We start from the raw sequence: 18,920 nt of genomic DNA, 5'->3' as shown, positions 1-18,920 counted from the left end.
GAGAATGACGGATGGTGATGGACATGACCAATGGTCAGCAATGATGGATGGCGACCAAGGAGGATAATGATAAATTCCCTCTCTTCCTCCCTTGTCTCGAGTTATTTTTTCTATATCCTATTTCACATACACCATATATTATTATCTCATTTCCTCTCTTTTCAAGCCATATTCTGAGATGATGTGGCAAGAGATATTTCAATCTAGAAAGAACAGAACGACTATTTCAACAAAACCAAAAAAAATATGAACATTCTTGCAATAAAGAAATGGAGTAGCCTTTTTGCCAAAAATGTAACTACGAAAAAAAAAAGACTATTCTTTCACCCATTCAAGCATGAATGCAGAGGTCAAAGTAGGGGATTGTGCTATAGAAACAGGAGTGACCACATCTTTAAATGTGAGTCATTCATCATTGCTGAAAGAGACCTAATTTTGCTTCCAAGAAAGAAGAAATGAAGAATATTTCCTTCCCACTTACTATCCGGTATATGTGCAACCTTAAGAAGCTCGTTGATACAATAATAAATTCCAAGATGACGAAACACATTTATTAGTGTTAAAGCCATATTTTCTTTCAGTGTTTGCACATCCTCATCAATTCCCACTTACAGGGGCAGATGTAAATCCCCTACAACTTTTTCCCTTGGCAAGCCAAAAGCATCACATAGCAACACATTACTTACATGACAAACAATTGCGACTAAAGTTAACAGCAGCGAGGTCTATCTCTGGCATATTTGATCGGTGCTCCACTGAGAGCAATTGGATTGTCATATTGGCCTCCAACTGTTTTCATTGCTGTGGTAGGGTCCAATTGTATCATACAATTATGCAGGTTAATCAAGTAATATGACTTAAGAGCTATTGCCAGTAATCCAATACCATTGACTGAACAGGATTGTTTAAGAGGACCTGAGATTCAAGCGAGTGGTTATGGGCGCCCGGCACAAAGGGCATGCTGATATTGTTGCACCACATATCCTGCAAGTCTAAACATGAAAAGGACGAGCACATATTCAGTAAGATAGTCTTCTTTATCACAGGTGGTCCATGCTTAACAAATAAGCAAGATATGCTGAACCAGGCTGAACCATTCGATTCACCCCGTACCGAACTAAACAAAAATGGAACTGAATCAATTCAGCTGAGTTTTTTAGAAAATATTGGGAACCACTCTAAACCGTCGACAGTTCGGAGCAAAACGGCGCAAACTACTCGGTTCACACTGGTTTAAACCAGTTCAATCCCTCCCCCCCACAAAAACTTCTTTAAAGGCTTGAAATTGGTCTGTTCAACTGGAGGTGAACCGCCCGGTTCACCCTGTACCGAACCAGCAGCTAATCGGCACATGTTTCAGTACCGGTTCGGCTAACCTTGCAAGTAAGAGTTCAAACAGCTTAATTCTAGTGAGTCCTATTTTTGACTTGCTTGCCATTCAAGCAAAATTTTAAGGATAGGGCATGGCTTGGTCAAATTGTAAGGGGTAGGAGTTTAGGTCAACTACTTCTTGACCCATTTTTGTTCTCCTTTTCCTTTAATGGCTTTGTATTTTGAACCCCACATTCCCCCAAGGAAGGCACAGGTCTTAGCCAACCAAACTGCTGCCTTGTCCTAATTTTATGTTTCGATCAGTAAGGCAAAAGCTAATCACTTGTTGAAATAAATGACTGAATAATGAACCTCAACCGAAGTAAATCTAGGTCAGGGAAAAGAGTACAGCGAAGAAGTGAAATGCATGATAAGACAAATAAAAGAATTTACATACCATTTTTTGAAAAATCATCATGCTACTTCTATTCATAATTATCAAATATTGTTAAAAGTTTGATTGCTAATCAAGGGGCAAGACATGCCATAATTGAAAACAAAGTATTTACTATTTCTCTTTAAATGATGATTCTTTTTATTTTGCCTATACACACACACACACACACACACACACACATATACACACTATACTTGTCTATATATAATTTATTTTGCACCAGAATATGTAAACCCAATAAAATGGTTTAGATTTATTTTGCATCAACATCCTGGTTATTCTGTGAATTATGGAAAAGGAAACAATTCATTGAGAAAACACATCTTTAAGTGCAATTTTGACCTGTCATTAGGTTAAATGCGGCTACTGCAAGCAAAATTCTGAACAGGTGGACGGTTTTGGCAACAATTTCATTATTTTTAAGGTGCACAATGTTGCCATCATATTCAAAGTTCTTATTTAATAAATATACAAAAGAAAATAAGCCTTTGGAGAAAAAGGAAAAACCAAGGTGAAGTTTGAAAATATATGGCTAATACAATTTATACCTGTAAACAAAGTTCCACTGATTCCAGAAAAGCAAGTTTGCTTTTGAACATTTTCTCAACAAATGATCCAGCATATGAAGCCTCGACTTTTTGTTGAGTAATGTCATATTTAATGGTGATTATTCCACTATGCACTACAGATGAGAGCCTACTGTGTAAGATGGTTCCAAAAGTGGTGCTGCAGTACATATCTCCCTGTACAACAGTATGTACTGCACACCCCATATCTGCAAACCATGACTAGATAAGGGGTGTATCATGGTACATACCATGCCACTATGTATACTATTCCAAACCTTGCTCTATAACAAAATCATCCTTTTATGTTGGTCAGAGAAATGCTTACCATATGACCGCAGCTGAATGCCAGATCCTTTCGATTTGTCAGGCAAATAGGGCATACCTTGAAAATCAATAAAATTTCTCAGATATATGTAACTTTTGAATACACTAAAATGCTGCATGATAAACTAAAACATACCTGCTCTGCTGGAACATTGTAATCAGTTGACTGCACGTTTTTCATATGTCTGTGTGAAATTGCTGCATTATCATGTTCCATTATTTCGCATGGAGGAGGAAGAGGCTTTCTCCTACCAACTCGTTTTTCATAATTTCTGTTTAGTTTCAGAATCCTAAATCAGTGATTTATTTCATAGCAAGACAAAAACATCAAGATAGAAAGTTGCAGCAGACTTACTCCATCGGCCTAAGGCCTTGTGTGGCTCTATATTGAAGGGGAATTTCCATGAGTGCAGCAAGCGCAAATGCTGCCTCCTTCTTCGACATTGCCATGTTCTCGGACATAATCTTTGTAAAGTTTACAAACTAGATGAGCACAAAATTCTGATCAGAATGCATGATAGAGCAATTTTGCACCATTACGCATATTGTGAAGAAAGACTTGGATAGGAGACTAAACTCATCATGTACAAGACTTGTAAGAGTGCAGGGGAAAACACTTTCTATAGATTTATAAGAGAATTAGTAAAAAGTCTGCCCCAAGAAATTACGTATTTTGTTAACAAATACTGAATTGCAACGAGTAGTAAGATCCCAGAATCTGTAAAGCCAGCCCTATAATGGGATAAGGCCAGGTGATTATGGTTATGCTAGTAAGATTTCCCATCATTTCAAAATTGTTTCCAATCTTCAGCTTTAAAGAGCACCAGGTACTAAGGGAAGGAAAAAGGTTGAGGTATCAAGGGGTAACAAAGAAAGAAGTTGCATTTTTGATCAGTCCAATGTAATAATTATTGCCTTTCCTGGTGGTGGTAGTCGATCACTTGGCCAATGTTCCCAATATACCGACAAGAAGGGTTCAGAATGTCAGAACCATCCCTCATTAACACATAAAATGACAACATAGATAGGGATTTATAGTATTAACACTTTTTAAGATGTTCTTATTCCTGACAAGCTGGAACAGATATTGGCCTTCAACCAGCAGTTTTGCTAGTGCAGGTGACTTCCCAGGATAGCAAGCAGGGGGATTGCAACATCATGTTGATGTAGTCAGAAAGACTATTTAACAAAAGTAGCATGACCCTTCCTTGGTGGTCTTCCTGTTTCTTTTAGACCTTCAACACCCAACAATTCTTTGAGTATCAGAGCAGAAACATGATTGCATGCCTTGAATCTACCCAACAGAATTTCTGTGGAAGAAGCAGAAGTGGTAGTCCCCTTTCGATGATCTGACCACAAAATTGGTTTCCCTTCACTTAATGTGAACAATAACTCTATGGTCTAGTTAAATTTGGTGAACCAAAATCCTGTTTCATTTCAATTGGTTATTGATTACAACTAACAAGTAAGAGTTCAGAAATGCTCCATTGATCTGGGGAAAGGAATGCGTGAAGATTTGGTCTAACAGCAAAGAACAAGAATAGATGATTGGATTTCAAATTTTAGGTCTCCACAAAGATGATGAGAAGACCTTGGGACATTTTTGGAATCAATACCCTAAAACTAGATGAAAATGCATTAGAAAAATGAACACAATATCTAAGTACCAGACCAGCAAGTCTCATCTCAGCTGGTTGGCACCCAGCTCTCCATAGGAGAGGTCCCAGATTTTATTTTGGGTGGTGGCAAATTACCATCATATTGCTTTTGGGAAAAAAAAAAAAAAAAACTTGAGGCAGGTCAGTTGATTTAATAGATTAAAATAAAATGCAGTAAACTACTTTTTTAGAACTCAACCTTTTCAACAACACTGGTGGTGTTCTTGCTTTTCACTGGCAAGAGTAGGCTCTTAATTATCGTTAAATTTAGCCTATACATATAGTGCTCAGTATAATCAATGAAGAGCTATTTTCATTAGCTACTAGGGTACTGAAAGTAAAATCTTAGTTTTTTTCTCATCAGATAGTAAACTCTTAGTATTAAAATTACCTTTTTCAGAAACTAGTATTTCAATTACCTGAAAGTTATCAAATGACCGTTGAGGTACATAATCATCAAACTGCTTCATTGCATCCCATGGTCCATCACCCACGCCAACCATAACAATTGAAAGAGGATAATAACTGAAAGATAAAAATGTTCAGAGCATTGCAGCAAAAATAGGTCATACAAGAACCAATTTCAATGTTTTACCTAGCTTCAACAATAGCATCTATAGTTGCCTGTTCTTGTGGACTGAGTCTTCCACGAGGTAAGCCTGGATTCCTGGTAACCTGCATTTTTTTTAATCTTTTTTGAGTGAAAGGTAGGCAAGAGCACCCAAATTTTCTGCTAAATTCCTCATTGGTAATAAAGCAGAAAACGCTAAGACCAGAAGTCTCAATAACACCATATGAATCAACAAATGTTCTTACTTGACCGTCAGCTACAATCACAAGGACATGATATTGCCCATGACTCCTCTCTACGATATCAATTGACGCAAGAATAAGTGGTGCAAATGAGGTTGGACCTGTACATCAGGTAAAGATACAATGGAGTATTGCAGTATTTAGTACATTTCATTGATAAAATCAATTAAGTTGATCTGGTCCACAATTCTACAAGCCAAAGTGGATATCTTCCATTTCAACCATGCATTGCCAGATAGTACATTGCATATTGCTATGCATTATGTGATAGAAACATCAGGGGCATTGGTTCAAAAGAGTAAGAAATTCAGGGATGTGGGATTAATTGTCAAAGCCTTGTAGTGTAGATAAGTATGATAATCTTGAACTTATATTAGCACAATCTCATCAAACTATGATAATCTTGAAATTAGATTAGCACTATCTCATCAAACTTTCAGAATATCAACTATTTACCAAGAAATAATTAACTGGTGCTACATCAGAATCTTCTCTAATAAACTAAATCAAGTCACCAAACTCATGTTTTACATTAACTCCATTCTTTATCTTGGTAGGTTTTCTACTATGACAGCTAGTTCTAGACTTAGAAAAATTTGATTCCTTTAATTCCTCTAATAAATATCCAATATATCAAGGAATTACTACTTTATTGAAGAAACAGTTTCTTGATCAGTTGAAACTTGCTCTTTTCAGAAAAACCTGCAGCCAATTTTAGCTTCTGAAACACTCAATGTCATTAGTAAAATCAAACTCATCAAAAATTGTTAGTAAGATAGGAATGTTAGAGGGCAACGCAAACATGTCCTCTATGAAGGGTTCTCCATGAACACATGCATCTAGTTGACTTTTAAAGGCTAATGATGCATGAGTTTCTTTAAGAACTAGGACTGTCAAACAAGCAAGCAGTTTATGAGCCAGCTGGTCTCCAGCTCAAAATTCTGGTCGAGTTTGGCTCACTTGATTAGCAAAGATCCAAGCCTGAGCTAGGTTTAGCTTGCTCAAGCTTGTCTCCGTTAAGCTCTAATTATGAATATATAAATATCATATATTACATAGTTATGATATTTTTTGTATAGAAATTTATTTTTTACATTTGTTTATAAAAAATAAATATACTTTATATACAACAAATTGAATTTCAACTATAATATTAAATACAACTAGAATCAAGGTACGCTGAACCAATACCAGTAGGCGTACCGGTCGCCTACCGGACCGGTTTGGGACCGATTCGGACCGGTGCCGAACCGGTCCGTAGAACGCAGCGTGCGCGGGCGTGTTGGGTAGAACCGGTGCGAATCGACTGGTTCGAGACCGGTTTGCACCGGTACGCATCTAGTACCGGCCAGTTTCGGCCCGGTACTGCTGGTCCGGCCTCATAGAGGCCAGAACCATTTTTTAAGGTTGAATCGGATTGATCAGAGACTGGACCGGTTCGGTACAGGGTGAACCGGCCGGTACGGGCCGGTTCAACATATCTTGACTAGAATCATTAGCTCAAAATATATAGATGAAAGCCTTGAGAGATCTCAAGTTCTCACTACATCTCTTGAAAGAGCTGTCAATGAACAGTTTGAGTTTGGCTTGAAATTAAATGAGCTAGCTGGAGCTTGGCTTTGTCAGAAACGAGCTGAGCTTGAGCTAGGCCTGTCTCACTTGAGCTTTGGCTCATTTACAACACTATATTGAGAGTTGGAAAACCACTGAGATGAAAAATTCAATAGATACAATATTTAGGATGTTAATATATATATTGTGTACGCCAGCTTCATATTAATGGAGTGGATTTATAGGAATGTTGGAACTGAAATTATCAACTTCATAAGGAAATTATAAGTATATGTATAGTAAATAAACCAACCATCTAAATGATTATTGCATTAAATGAGCAAATCAAATAAACTGTTTATCAACTTTTAAAAGTTCATGCACTTATTATAAGTCCTTAAAAAAATAATTTATAGGAAAATAACAGAACTTTCATTCAAAAAAGAAAGAAATGAATAGTAAGGACCTGATAAGGTCAGACGTGGAACAATCTCTCTATAGCGTGAAAGAGCCTCCTCAAAACCATGGCAAGGACGGTGGTTGGAAAAAAAGCTGAAGACATATTCATCACGTGTAGATGCTATAAAAGAAAAGGAAAATAGATGAGTAACAGAAAAGACCAGATATATGCACATCTGAAGAAGAAGAAAGAAAGCACTAACCATCACCAAACCCGAAACATGGTATCAAGTTGTCCTCGTCAAAAGGGGACAGCGTACGCCCGATTATAGATATTGCTTGCTCATATGGGTTCGGTGTGTCACCAATAGCATGAAGCGATCTCTTATTAAACGAATGTCTTCCTACAATTAAGGAATAGTATTTCTTTCACTCTACAATCTAGAGAATATTGCATCCAATTTAACTTAAGCTGTTAAGGAAGTATAATGGATCAAATTTTCAGTGTTTAGAGATGTAACATCACCTGTCCATTCATTGCTTTTTGTGAAATCGATGCCAAGGATTAAATTCGATGACTCAAGGCCAGCATCTCTAAGTGCAGTAATAACCTAGAAAATTTTTTTAAAGCCTGTCAATTTCTAACAGACAAACTTACAATAATGAATGTTGGGTGCAAACCATTAAAAGCTTCGATATTATTGGATGAAAAATTTGACAGCCATTTGACTTAAATTTATAGATATTTGCAAATAAATATATCAATTTTAAATCTTCTAATGCTTTTCTAAAGGTCGTGCAATGTGCATCTGACATATGAGGACATTGGACTTCCTGCAAAACAAGGATGGAGATATCTACCTTGTTGGATCCGAAAAAGAAACAAATTCATTTGGACAATCATTCAAAAAAGGAAAATAATCTCATGGTTAATTAATATCATTATGAAGAAATAATTTTGTAAGATATGACTATGTGTTCCAAAGAATTCCTTAGACATGTTTTAGTGAAGTTTAATTTATATTAGAAGAGTCTGTAGTTGAAAATTTGAAAAGCTATTTTGAATTCTAACCTGATGTCTATGGCATAACTCATCATGTGTCTAAAACAAACCATATAATATGTACTACATACTCAATGGAGCAAATATGGACCTGAACACAATGCTTCTGGTAAATTTCCTTGGCCATTCTTATATTATATTAAGCTATAATAGAACAATTTGTTTTGGTTTTTGTGTCTATAATTTAAATCATCTACCTTACCAAGCTTTTGGTCAGTCAAATTAGAAAAACTTCAGCAATGGCAAAGGAATCAAGAGTATCCATTATAAATTCAATTATCAACTTTTGTCTTCAGTTTTATGGAAGTTCTAAAGCTTTAAATCATCCAGCTGAACCAAACTTTTCTGGAATATCCATCTTCCTGCTCTTGTCCGTTAACTAAAAATTCCTTTTAATTATGCTCTCCAACTACATCAAGAGGAAAAAAATAATAGTATACAATAGTCTCCTTTTTTATCAAGTATATAATTGCATAACAGAAAACTATATAGACCAATGTCCTTCATCCTCACCTATGCCTGTGTAATCCAATCTCTTGCCTATGACAGGAAGCCAAGAAGTTTTAAGGAACAACCCGCCATTAGTCTTGTTTAATTCTGATTGAGAGCTCACTGTGCTCATTGAAAGCTTATCATCTTAGATTTTGATCTACTTTACATAAATACAATATCCTTTGATTTACAATAGAAACTCGGGATGCAGCTGCATGGTGAGCAAGGAGCAAATTATTCTTTTGCCTTTTACAATATAAATTTGTGTAAATTTTAAATTTACAAGTATAGTTAATCAGAAGATATTGGTCATCTAGTATGGAAAAAGAAGTATGACTCAAATGTGAATGTTATAGTCTCAGTATCCCTTTTATTTTCCTTTTGTCAAGCAAAAAATTGTTATTATTAGAGATAGATACATGCTCAAGCTTTTGAGCAATGTTGATCTGATAAGCTTGTATCACATTGTGAAATTTTCACTATACCTATTATTTTTTTATTTCATACTAGATTTTAAGCCTCTGGGAGCTACTCAAGCAGAGCAGCAGGTTTGACATTTGAGTTCATGAAATTTGAGTTCGTAAAAGTACATCCATGATGATTGTGGCATCTCCATTCAAGCTCTAATGACCACCCGAATAGCATGGCTAAAGCCCTCAAGCCCAACATCACATTTGCAATTTTAGTACTCTCATGTTTAAGGATACTCTTCCTCTACATCATTTGGTACAAGATATTTTACCCTCATGGGCACATCCCCAACCATAAGTCAGAAATGGAGCAAATACAATAATGACATGAGAGGACACTATCATCTACAAAATCCAGATGAACATATTGTGAGGACCTATGTATGTATAGTTCCATATCGGCTATTCATTGAGTAAATCTTGGGTATTTATACAGAGCCAAGAAACCCAAATAACACCTCCTGGCTATCCTTTTTGGGTGAGGTCCTCAATCGTTACAAAAAGTATCAGAGCGAACCCATCCTATAGCTCAGGTGGACTAGGGAACGCTTAGCATGGGCCCATTTAAGTTGATCATGACTTCATTGTGGTATTTGTAATTAGATTTGATAAATTATGACAGAATTTGAATGGATTTGGATCCTTAGACCGGCGAAGATATTCGGGCTTAAACAGGAAGAGTATATGAGGATCCATGCGGGCATGTATATAGTCCCACATTAGCTATAAAATGGGTACATCTTGGGTACTTATACAGGGCCAAGGAACCCAAATAGCACCTTTTGGCTAACCTTTGTGGGTCAGATCCTGTATTATTACACATATAGAATACAAAAACATCTAAAAAATCTAGTATTCAACTTGATGTTACTGGTAAAAATGTCTAGATGCTATCAAAGGTATACCTACTCCTTAAGAGCTTGGATGACCAGGCAAAGTCTATGCCAGCAATTAAGCAAGTTGGGGTTAAGAACCAGAAAGGCAATGACCTTTCCTTATGCAACAGGAATTTGATTTAAAGTTCGAGGAGGGAGACACTTTTCAGAACCAAAGCTACCTCATATGCCTATAGGTTAGCTAAAGGTTGGAAACAAAAAATGACAATCAAATTAATGGACTGGCTTGATTTATTCAATATTTAATGCAATTCCTAATATTATCAAATAATACAGGGGATTTTATAAAATTTTCCCTTTAAATGTATTAAAACTGAATAATATATGTAAGAGATAGCATATGCATAGGTTGTAATGGTATATCTACTAGAAAAAACTAGAAACCTTTTAATAGACAGCATAATAAATATTACATAGTATAACCAGTGAATAAGAGAAACAGATGATGCAATATTAAATTAGCATTATTCTGTGTGGATGAGTTAATAGAAAAATTATATAGAAACTGATAAATGACTTTACATAGTGGTTTTCCATTAATAAACAACCAAGTGACTATCATATACTACTTAGTATAGCAGCTTCAATTTTTGCTTTAAATGATTCAAATTGTGAACTGAAATAGACTCAAAGAACATTTTCAAAAAGATATGTGCAAGCATAGTTAAGCACCTCATCAAGAGAGCTGAAATTATCAGCTATAAATGTTGGTTGTCGTTTATTATGGTTTCCATAATTCAAGGAACTTCCAACAGGAAAAGGAACTTGTTGATGATAGTTGCGAGCAGATGAAGCTCCACTAGATTTTGCATTCCCCATTCTACTGGAATTTTTTATGCAATATCAGCAATGAACTCTGCACCAAAATCAACAGAAGAAAATCAGTAAGCTATTCTTTTCTTGTACAAATTAATCAGTATCAGCTTGTATGCACTTAATGCTTTACACACAACAAAATGATTAAAGTGATGAAGCCACAAGTTGTATATTCTTATATTATAAAACTGAAATTTACAAAAATATTTGTGAGAGAAGACATAAAAAAACTAAGCTTTTACCAGAAGAAATAAATTTAAAATCCAGTCCTGTCCAGAAACTATCTTGCAAGAAATAATTCCTGCAAAATTACAAGTGAATGTCAGGTGATTCCAGTTTCATTTTATATTTTGATGATTTTCTTAATAATCAGAATGGTTAAAAAAGATGATTTAAAAATCTTAGAGAATAGATAGAAAAGAAAAGATAGGAATGAAGAATAGAGGGAACAGGGAAGAACAGGACTCCTGAACCACAACGATGATGTGAAAAATCATCTAAAGCCTAAAGTTTAATACTGAAAGCAATGTCAAAATCCTACCTCACAGTCATGTGATGTTACTTAGATACTATTTAGAAAAGGCCCCAGAAATCTAGACTATTGGAATAAGACCATCTATTTCGTAAAATCTGAGTCAAAGATAAAAGATAACATCAAAAATACCCTAAAGCTTGTAACAGGCTCCTATGACAACTAAAGTCATATCTTCCACTAAAAGCTACAAAAGAATGTTTTGTTGCATAAAAACCGATATCCATATATGGATCGTAGACAATAGTGATCCTACTAGTAGTAGTCACAATGTATTCAGCAGTATACATATTCTTGTATTCTTCCCAGATCTCATTCATCTAAAATTCAAAATGATGACTCCTGAAGCATCATAATGCTCATCGAAAGGAATATGAAATTTTTCTTTCTCTAGGTTTTAAACTCAAAACAGATTTTCATCAGTCAAGTGTTCTTTCAACAACTACTGTTGGAGGGCAGACTACATTGTATGCTGCTAGTTGCCATTGATATGACTTCCGCTATCAGAATCAACTGGCATTCATTGATTTGCATCACAAGATAAAATCTGCTTTCTATTCAAGGAATTGATGTCATGCTAGATAAGTTACGGGTTTAAGGCTTTTGCCCCGTTAGCTGGGCCCAAAGGTGTTGGAGTAGGGAGAAGGGTCGCTGGTAATCATCAACCTCAGGAATTTTAACAAAACCTTATTCTGTAAATGGTGGTTAAGGCTTTTCTCTCAACAGAGATCCATTTTTTTCTCAGATCATCCATGTGAATTATTATATTGATAGGAAACAGCTTTTGGAAGGATACTTGGTTTGGGAATAGACCCTTGGCTGTATAATTTCCTCAACTTTTAACATTACAAAAAATCAAAACACCAAGATCATGAAACTGAGAGAAATTGAGGCAGAAGGGTGGGAATGGAATCTTCAATTTAGATGCACCTTGGAGCATGACCAAATAAGACAGATAGCACAGCTTCATCATCTCATTCAGGATGTCAGTTTAAATGATGGCTCACTGTACTGGACAGTACCGTGCCGTATCACGCAAACCATACCCTACTAGTAATGGACTGATACTCCGCATGAAGAGCATACTTAGTGTCGGTGGCTGAAACCTCACTTTTTTTCCTTTTTTCCCCAGGTATTGCATAGAAAAGAAAAGAGATATCTATTCATTGTGTTTTGTTCGGTGGTGTTTTCCTTGGAACCCAAAACCCATATAGGGAGAAGAATCCCAATTATTTTTGGTCATTTTCAAAAGTGCCTCTCGTATTCCTCCTTCATGTGAGTTCGAATCCTCTCAGTTCAGGGCTGCACTGGAGAGGTCCAATCTTCTAGTCCCATTCACGTATCATGCAATGGTTATGATTAAATGGGCCCCATGAAATACACAGGGCTGCGCAATGCATATACCACAGTGAGGCCTACACAATCACGATTGTCGAGCATTACATGGATGACCATGCTTGCAAAACTTATCCAATTCAGCCCCAAACTAGAGAGGATCCTGACAAATTTTGTATCACAATGGCAGAGTGCAACCCTTTTCTTTTCCTACCCCAAGTGCAGGTGCAAGACTCCTACCACATAATGTGCTTGACATTCATTGCAGGTGTTGAATTCTAGCTTGCACAAGAGAGAGAGGTGCTAATGTCCTCTCGGTAGTAATGTCTTCCAATTCTACGAATGCAAAAACAATAATCAGACATCTAAATTGAAAATGCATGCCATTAAACAAGATCTTTAAACATTTAGAATTCCTAGAAACTAAAAATCAGTTTTTTTTTTAGATTCCCTGCTAATGCTTCAAGTCCTATAACCAAAAGCAAATATTTGAGAAGTGAGTGGTGTTTATCTTGAAAAGTAGAGGAAATGTAAGCTTTCTTAAATATTGCAGACTCTGGGAAGAATTTTTGTGCATTAAAGATCAATTTTTGAAAAATAATTCATAGTTTTAAATGTTCTAAAATTCTCCTTTAAAGTAATTGATGAGTCTTAGGAGAAATATAGTCACTCGTATGTTTTTTGAGTCTAGAAAACAATAGGAGCCATATTGGAATATGGAGTGACATTCTCTAAAGTGTGTAGCGTCATTATGAAAGACAACTAAAGTATGAATTGCAGAGGAATTGTAGAAAGTTTTTTGTATTTTATACATAGAACCAAAGTTTTCCATCTCAGTACCAGACCCCATACTGGTGCCACACTAGCACAGTTTCGGTACGGCACGGTAGAAAACTTTTTTGGTGTACCAAGTGTCGGTACGCTATCCGTACTGTACCGGTTCGGCATAGAACAATATTTTTCATACAAGGAATGATCTCTTATATTGAACCTAGTTAGTTTCATATGTTTTCAAGCAACTGTAATATTGAATCCTTATGTGTTCCCTTAATCCACTATGAAGGTTTTTACAATATCCTTGGCCGTATAATGTCATTCATCTCTATTTTCTTCAACCGATCATTCACCTCGATTCCCAACCACCCCACCACCTCCCCCGACCCCCCTCAAAAAAAAAAAAGCCCAACACACACACACACACACACAATCGCAAAGTCAGTTTGATATTTTTCTTGCGCTGTGCACCCCAACAAGCAAGTCTATTGTATAAAATTTAAAGAATGGAATCATCAGAAATTAGCCATCTTACACACACTTCAATATTATATCACAGCTGGTAACTGAATCCATCAGTGTTTTTCCATTTTATGAACCTATGGTGCCCATATTCTCACTGCAGTCGAAAATCTTCAACCTCAACCTCACCCATCAAGCTCTGTACCATCTATACAAGACTGGCGTTATGGATCCAGGGATGCATCCTTAAAGTTCGACAAAGACTTTACATCAATCTCTGAATTGTTTCCACACTTCAGTTTAAACTTACGTTCTTGATTGCAGCATAGGCTCTAATATGAGGCTACGACTCTCTCAAGTTCTTCCCAAATTTGGAAAGAGTTTTAGATATATACATAAATTCACAAATTAGAAGCTAATTAAAAGATAAAAACTACAACACAATCACATCCACACAAATCACAGATACTATATTTCATTGGCGTAAACAACAATAGGAATAACAAAATCAGCTACAATAACCGCATAAAGTCATTCATGAATCCATCTTATCAGTAGAAAGGCAGAGATTAGAACCTGGAATCAAGAAAAAAAAAATACCTAGATGACAAAGGAAGACGAAAAGAAGCAGACGGAGAGGAGGATTGAAACTCCATACACGAATATTGGTCCCCTTAAAATTTAAAATCCTTCCTCTTTCTCTATATCTCTCTCTTTTCTTGATCGTCAAGTCGTCGAACGTGATTCGAGTCCGCACCAGCTTGCTCGAACTGCACGAAGGATTTTTCATCACGACTGGGCCCGGAGGCTTACGTGCGCCTCCTGTTCCTTCGTCTCTATGTCACGTTCCGGTGACCTCCGGTCAGAAGCAAGCCTCAACAGCCACCACTAATGACTCCATCCGCCAGTCCAACCCAAAAACAATTTTTTAAATATATTTAAATTTGACTTAAATAAATTTAAATTATAAATAGTACAATCTGTCTATATCTACTTAATTAACATATTTTGTTCTATTTAATAATTAATTCAGATCATAATCTAACTTATTTAATTTATTTAAAATTTATTTAACTTATTTAAAATCTATGACCTACTCAATTCAGTCCGCTTGACCTATTTAAATCAATTTAATCTATTACAATTTATTTAATTAAATTTAATATGTTTGATAACTAGGTTAAATAAGTCGGATTATCTATTTAATTGCGGATCGAATTTAAATCTAAAATTTTAATTTATTTTAATAAATAAATCTAATTTAGATTAATAAATTTTTGATCCGGTTCTTATCTGCCCCAGATTAAAGCTCGAAAGAGAATAGGTGAGGGTACCGCAGGTGACATTGTCATTTGTGCAGTTTCGGGGCAACGTCCTCTTGGAACGTGAGGCCAGGCTGGACATGCTCCGCATCATCACGGGAAGATCAAAACAAATGCGGTTATGCGGCGATAGGAATTTTAAAAGACTGGCCTAGAACCAATTAATATCGAGTCAAGCTTTCTATTATAAAATTATAATAATCATTATTTATTATTTATTGTTTATACAGTAATGTTGTGGTTTGAATTTGGCCCGGCCACGCTGGAGGAGTCAAGAAAGCCGCCGAGGTGTCAGGGAAGAGGGCAAGATCCGCCACCCGCGTGTCGGAGTTCCTGCACAAAGCATCACTGGTGTTTCCAATGAAAGCCCTCCGACGATCAAGTTAGAGATGTGTATATTTGATTTTTCTTAAGAGGGAGAGGTCCCCCCTTGAGATGACATGACGGGGCTATTTATAGTCCCGGTGGAGAGGCCCAGATGGTGGGGGCATTGTCCGCCTTCATTACGAGGAGGAATGGCTCTGAGCCGGATGGCATGTAGCTAGAGCTAGTCGGTGGCGTGCGGTACCCTCCGTTCTTAAGAACGGTAAGGTGTTGACAAACGTAGCAGGGTATGGTTGGAGTAGTCACGGAACTGTCCTTTGATTGTCGTAGGCCAGCTAATGAAGCATGGCGTAGCGGCATTGCAATGTACGGCCACGTAGGAGGGTGTGGGCATGGACATGGTTGTGGCCGCTGGCAAGGCCGAGCACGTCAAGAGATCGCATCATGCATTCGATGAGGTCGGCTTGATGGGTGATGTGGTTAGCCCAGCACCTCGGATTCCAAGGTGCGCCAGGCGGATTACCCCGGGCTCAAGGGTCGGAGCATATTACTGGAGGGAACGCCCCGGACTTGGTCAGGCGAATCGCCGAATATAGGAAGTCGGGGGAGCTTTCGGCGGAGTCCGAGCTTGGGCTAATTCTGAGCCGGACCAAGGACATGCCTGATCGGCGTCGGTGTTTATTAGGCCGAAGTTGGGCACCCTTTTTATTGTGGGCTGGACGATTCATTTTGCCCCTCATCAAGTTATATTAATAAAATAATAATTTTAAATTTAAATCTCCTTGTAAACTCGTAGATATATTTTTTAATTCGGCAAAGGATTACTTAAATAAGTAATCCCCTCATTTCTTTTTTTATTATAAATTACTTTTGTTACAACAAGAAGCAATGGAAACCTTGCAGCAATTTGAGAGGCAGGATGGAAAGCATTTGGAAATATGTATGATGTTTTTTATCTTCACCTTAACGTTAATGAACTTCTCTGCAGGGTCTGCAGAAATTGTCAACTTGTTGCCTTCATGAAGTCGTTCCATCTGTTTATAGCGCAACGTCCCTGTAGTTGTGGTCTAAAGGGTGAATCGTATGGATATAGATGTTTTTATTTGGAGGAAAGTCAATAGCAAATCTAATGCTTGTCAACCTTGCTTTTTCTGTGTTTGGAGTCTAGATCCTTTGCATCCATGTTTTGTCCCAGAGAAAGCTGCACGTGCCAAAATATCCATGATGTTAATCATGTTGTAAATGGATGGATGTCGCTCATCTCATGACTCAACCATATTTGGCGTCTAACGCAATTTTCTCTATTTTTGAGATGAGCAACAATCGTCCATCTTCAAAATAGATGATATGACAGCTATCCAAGCATGCACAGTACTTAAAAGGCACATGCAAAAAGATATAGCCAAGAAATGGTATTTGTGCTTTTGAGAAATATGCTTTCACAAAGTAATGTTCTTTCCTTCAGAAACGTGCAAAGGGCAGCGCATTTGTTTGTTAATTGACACAGAAAATATCAAGAGATGATAGTTTGACAGTGTTGTTCCATATTTTTGTATGTAAACAAAACTCGGTAATATTTCATGTCTCCAAAGCATTCTTATATTAGAAAATTTCTAGTCGAGAGTTTACACTGGGAGGTAAAGGTCAGTTTATGTTACTTGGATATAAGTAAAAAAAAATGTAATCCCATAAAAGAGTGACACCTGCATGCCGCAATCTCTAGTATATAAAACTTACTCTTTCTATTCCCATTCATTATACAAGATAAAGCATTAGGAAAATTAGTCTGTCATATAATTTCCTCAAGTCTTTTCCTTCTCAAATAAACCATTAGGAAAATTGGAAGTAGAAGGGAAATTCAGGGATAGTTTCTTAATAAAACAAGTGAAGATATGTTTCCCTCTAGTCATATATGTAAACTCATAAATTATCTAGGAATGTTGCGGCATTCCAAATCTTAGAAAAGCACTTTCTATGATACTACCATAAAACTAGATAGAATGAAGATTATCGTTCAAGGTAATATAAAATCCCACATGGGAGATATAATGTTACTTCTTTATAAAAGTTGAGAAGTGATACAAGTATAATCCAAATTGTTCACTTAGTCAAATTAGAAAAAAAAAGAAGATTCTTTTTGGATAGTGGACAACTTTAGCTGCTTTTGGACTCTTAAAAACAGAGAGAGTTCTATTCTTCGGGTGCAAGGTAGAGGAGTTTTTTATTATTATTAGGATATATGTATTTGGACTCTTCTTTTATTTAAAGGGCAGAAGATGGGGTGTGCAAAACAACAAGGCAGCCATCCTCTTTAAATAGAAAAAATAAGAGTAAATTATATAAATCTTTTTGAGATTATGGATAAATTACACTTACATCCAATAATTTGAAAAACTTATGCTTACTCCCCCGAGGTTTGTTTTTATCCAACATTTTAACTGATAACTTAACAAAACATCAGTCATACCGTTAAACTTAAGGGCCTATTCTTTGGAAGGTAAAAAACTTATTCGAGAATATGTATTTTCCTGGGTAAATATTTTCAGGCAACATTAGAAAAAAATAGTCTACCAATATTTTTTTATGCATTGGAAAATGGCTTTGAAATCTGTTAGCCATGTTCTTTTGCATTATTACTTTTCTAAGTAAGTTGCTAAGATCTATCTATATTTTCTATAAATTATAATACCCTTTATTATATAAATATTATATTATATTTATATTATATTATAATAAAAATATATTTTAATAATAATATAGTATATGATAATATAATAATAAGTATATTATATTATAATAGTAACATATTATTATATGATGATAATACTATATTTTATTATCTTATACTATATCGTATAATAATATATAATATAATATATATTATTGTTATATTATTATTATATTAAATTGTTATTATTAAAGGATTTAGGGTATTTTATGAACAAAATACAAATGTTATTTTTCCAGCTGGTGGAAAAATGGCTTACCTACCTTCTAGATGGGTAAGACTTTCTCTTTATTTCATGGGTAAATGCTATTCATGAAAAAATGACTTACCCACCTATAGAAGTATAAGAACATGGGTAAGTTGGTCAATGAAAAAATTGACTAACTTTTTCATGATATTTACCCACCAAATAATGGGCCCTAAATGAGACCCAAATGCCATCTTAGAAAAAGTTTATAGAAAGGATCAAAGTAACCTTAAGGACACGACCAAATTAACCATTCCGGCATTTCATCAAACAACCTCCTGGCTATGTCAATCTGACCATTCCTTGCGCACCCATTGACCATCGAATTCCACATAACCAAATCTCAACAAGCAATTCTATCGAACACCTCCCTGGTA

The 18,920-nt window shown here is 36.0% G+C and overlaps 1 protein-coding gene across 2 annotated transcripts; it reads right to left on the bottom strand.

Moving 5' to 3' along the window:
- Nucleotides 1-517: 517 nt before the first annotated feature.
- LOC120111355 (E3 ubiquitin-protein ligase RGLG3-like) lies at nt 518-14,715 on the bottom strand. 2 transcript variants are annotated; one of them, XM_039128298.1, is made up of 14 exons: nt 14,523-14,715; nt 11,062-11,120; nt 10,676-10,859; nt 7,609-7,693; nt 7,346-7,486; nt 7,150-7,263; nt 5,136-5,233; nt 4,915-4,994; nt 4,739-4,844; nt 3,017-3,144; nt 2,798-2,933; nt 2,663-2,719; nt 916-992; nt 518-801 (listed from the first exon to the last, which is right to left on the bottom strand). In XM_039128298.1, exons 3-14 carry the CDS (start codon nt 10,820-10,822, stop codon nt 774-776), a joined length of 1,197 nt encoding a protein of 398 aa, XP_038984226.1. In that variant the 5' UTR covers nt 10,823-10,859; nt 11,062-11,120; nt 14,523-14,715; the 3' UTR covers nt 518-773. The 2 variants fall into 2 exon arrangements, with proteins under 2 accessions (XP_038984226.1, XP_038984227.1); XM_039128299.1 differs by lacking the exon at nt 11,062-11,120.
- Nucleotides 14,716-18,920: the final 4,205 nt, after the last annotated feature.

The sequence above is a fragment of the Phoenix dactylifera genome, chromosome 7, assembly GCF_009389715.1.
Source record: "Phoenix dactylifera cultivar Barhee BC4 chromosome 7, palm_55x_up_171113_PBpolish2nd_filt_p, whole genome shotgun sequence".
NCBI classification, from domain to species: Eukaryota; Viridiplantae; Streptophyta; class Magnoliopsida; order Arecales; family Arecaceae; genus Phoenix; species Phoenix dactylifera.
Note: the sequence above shows the minus strand (reverse complement) of the source record. Positions and strands in the feature narration are given on the sequence as shown.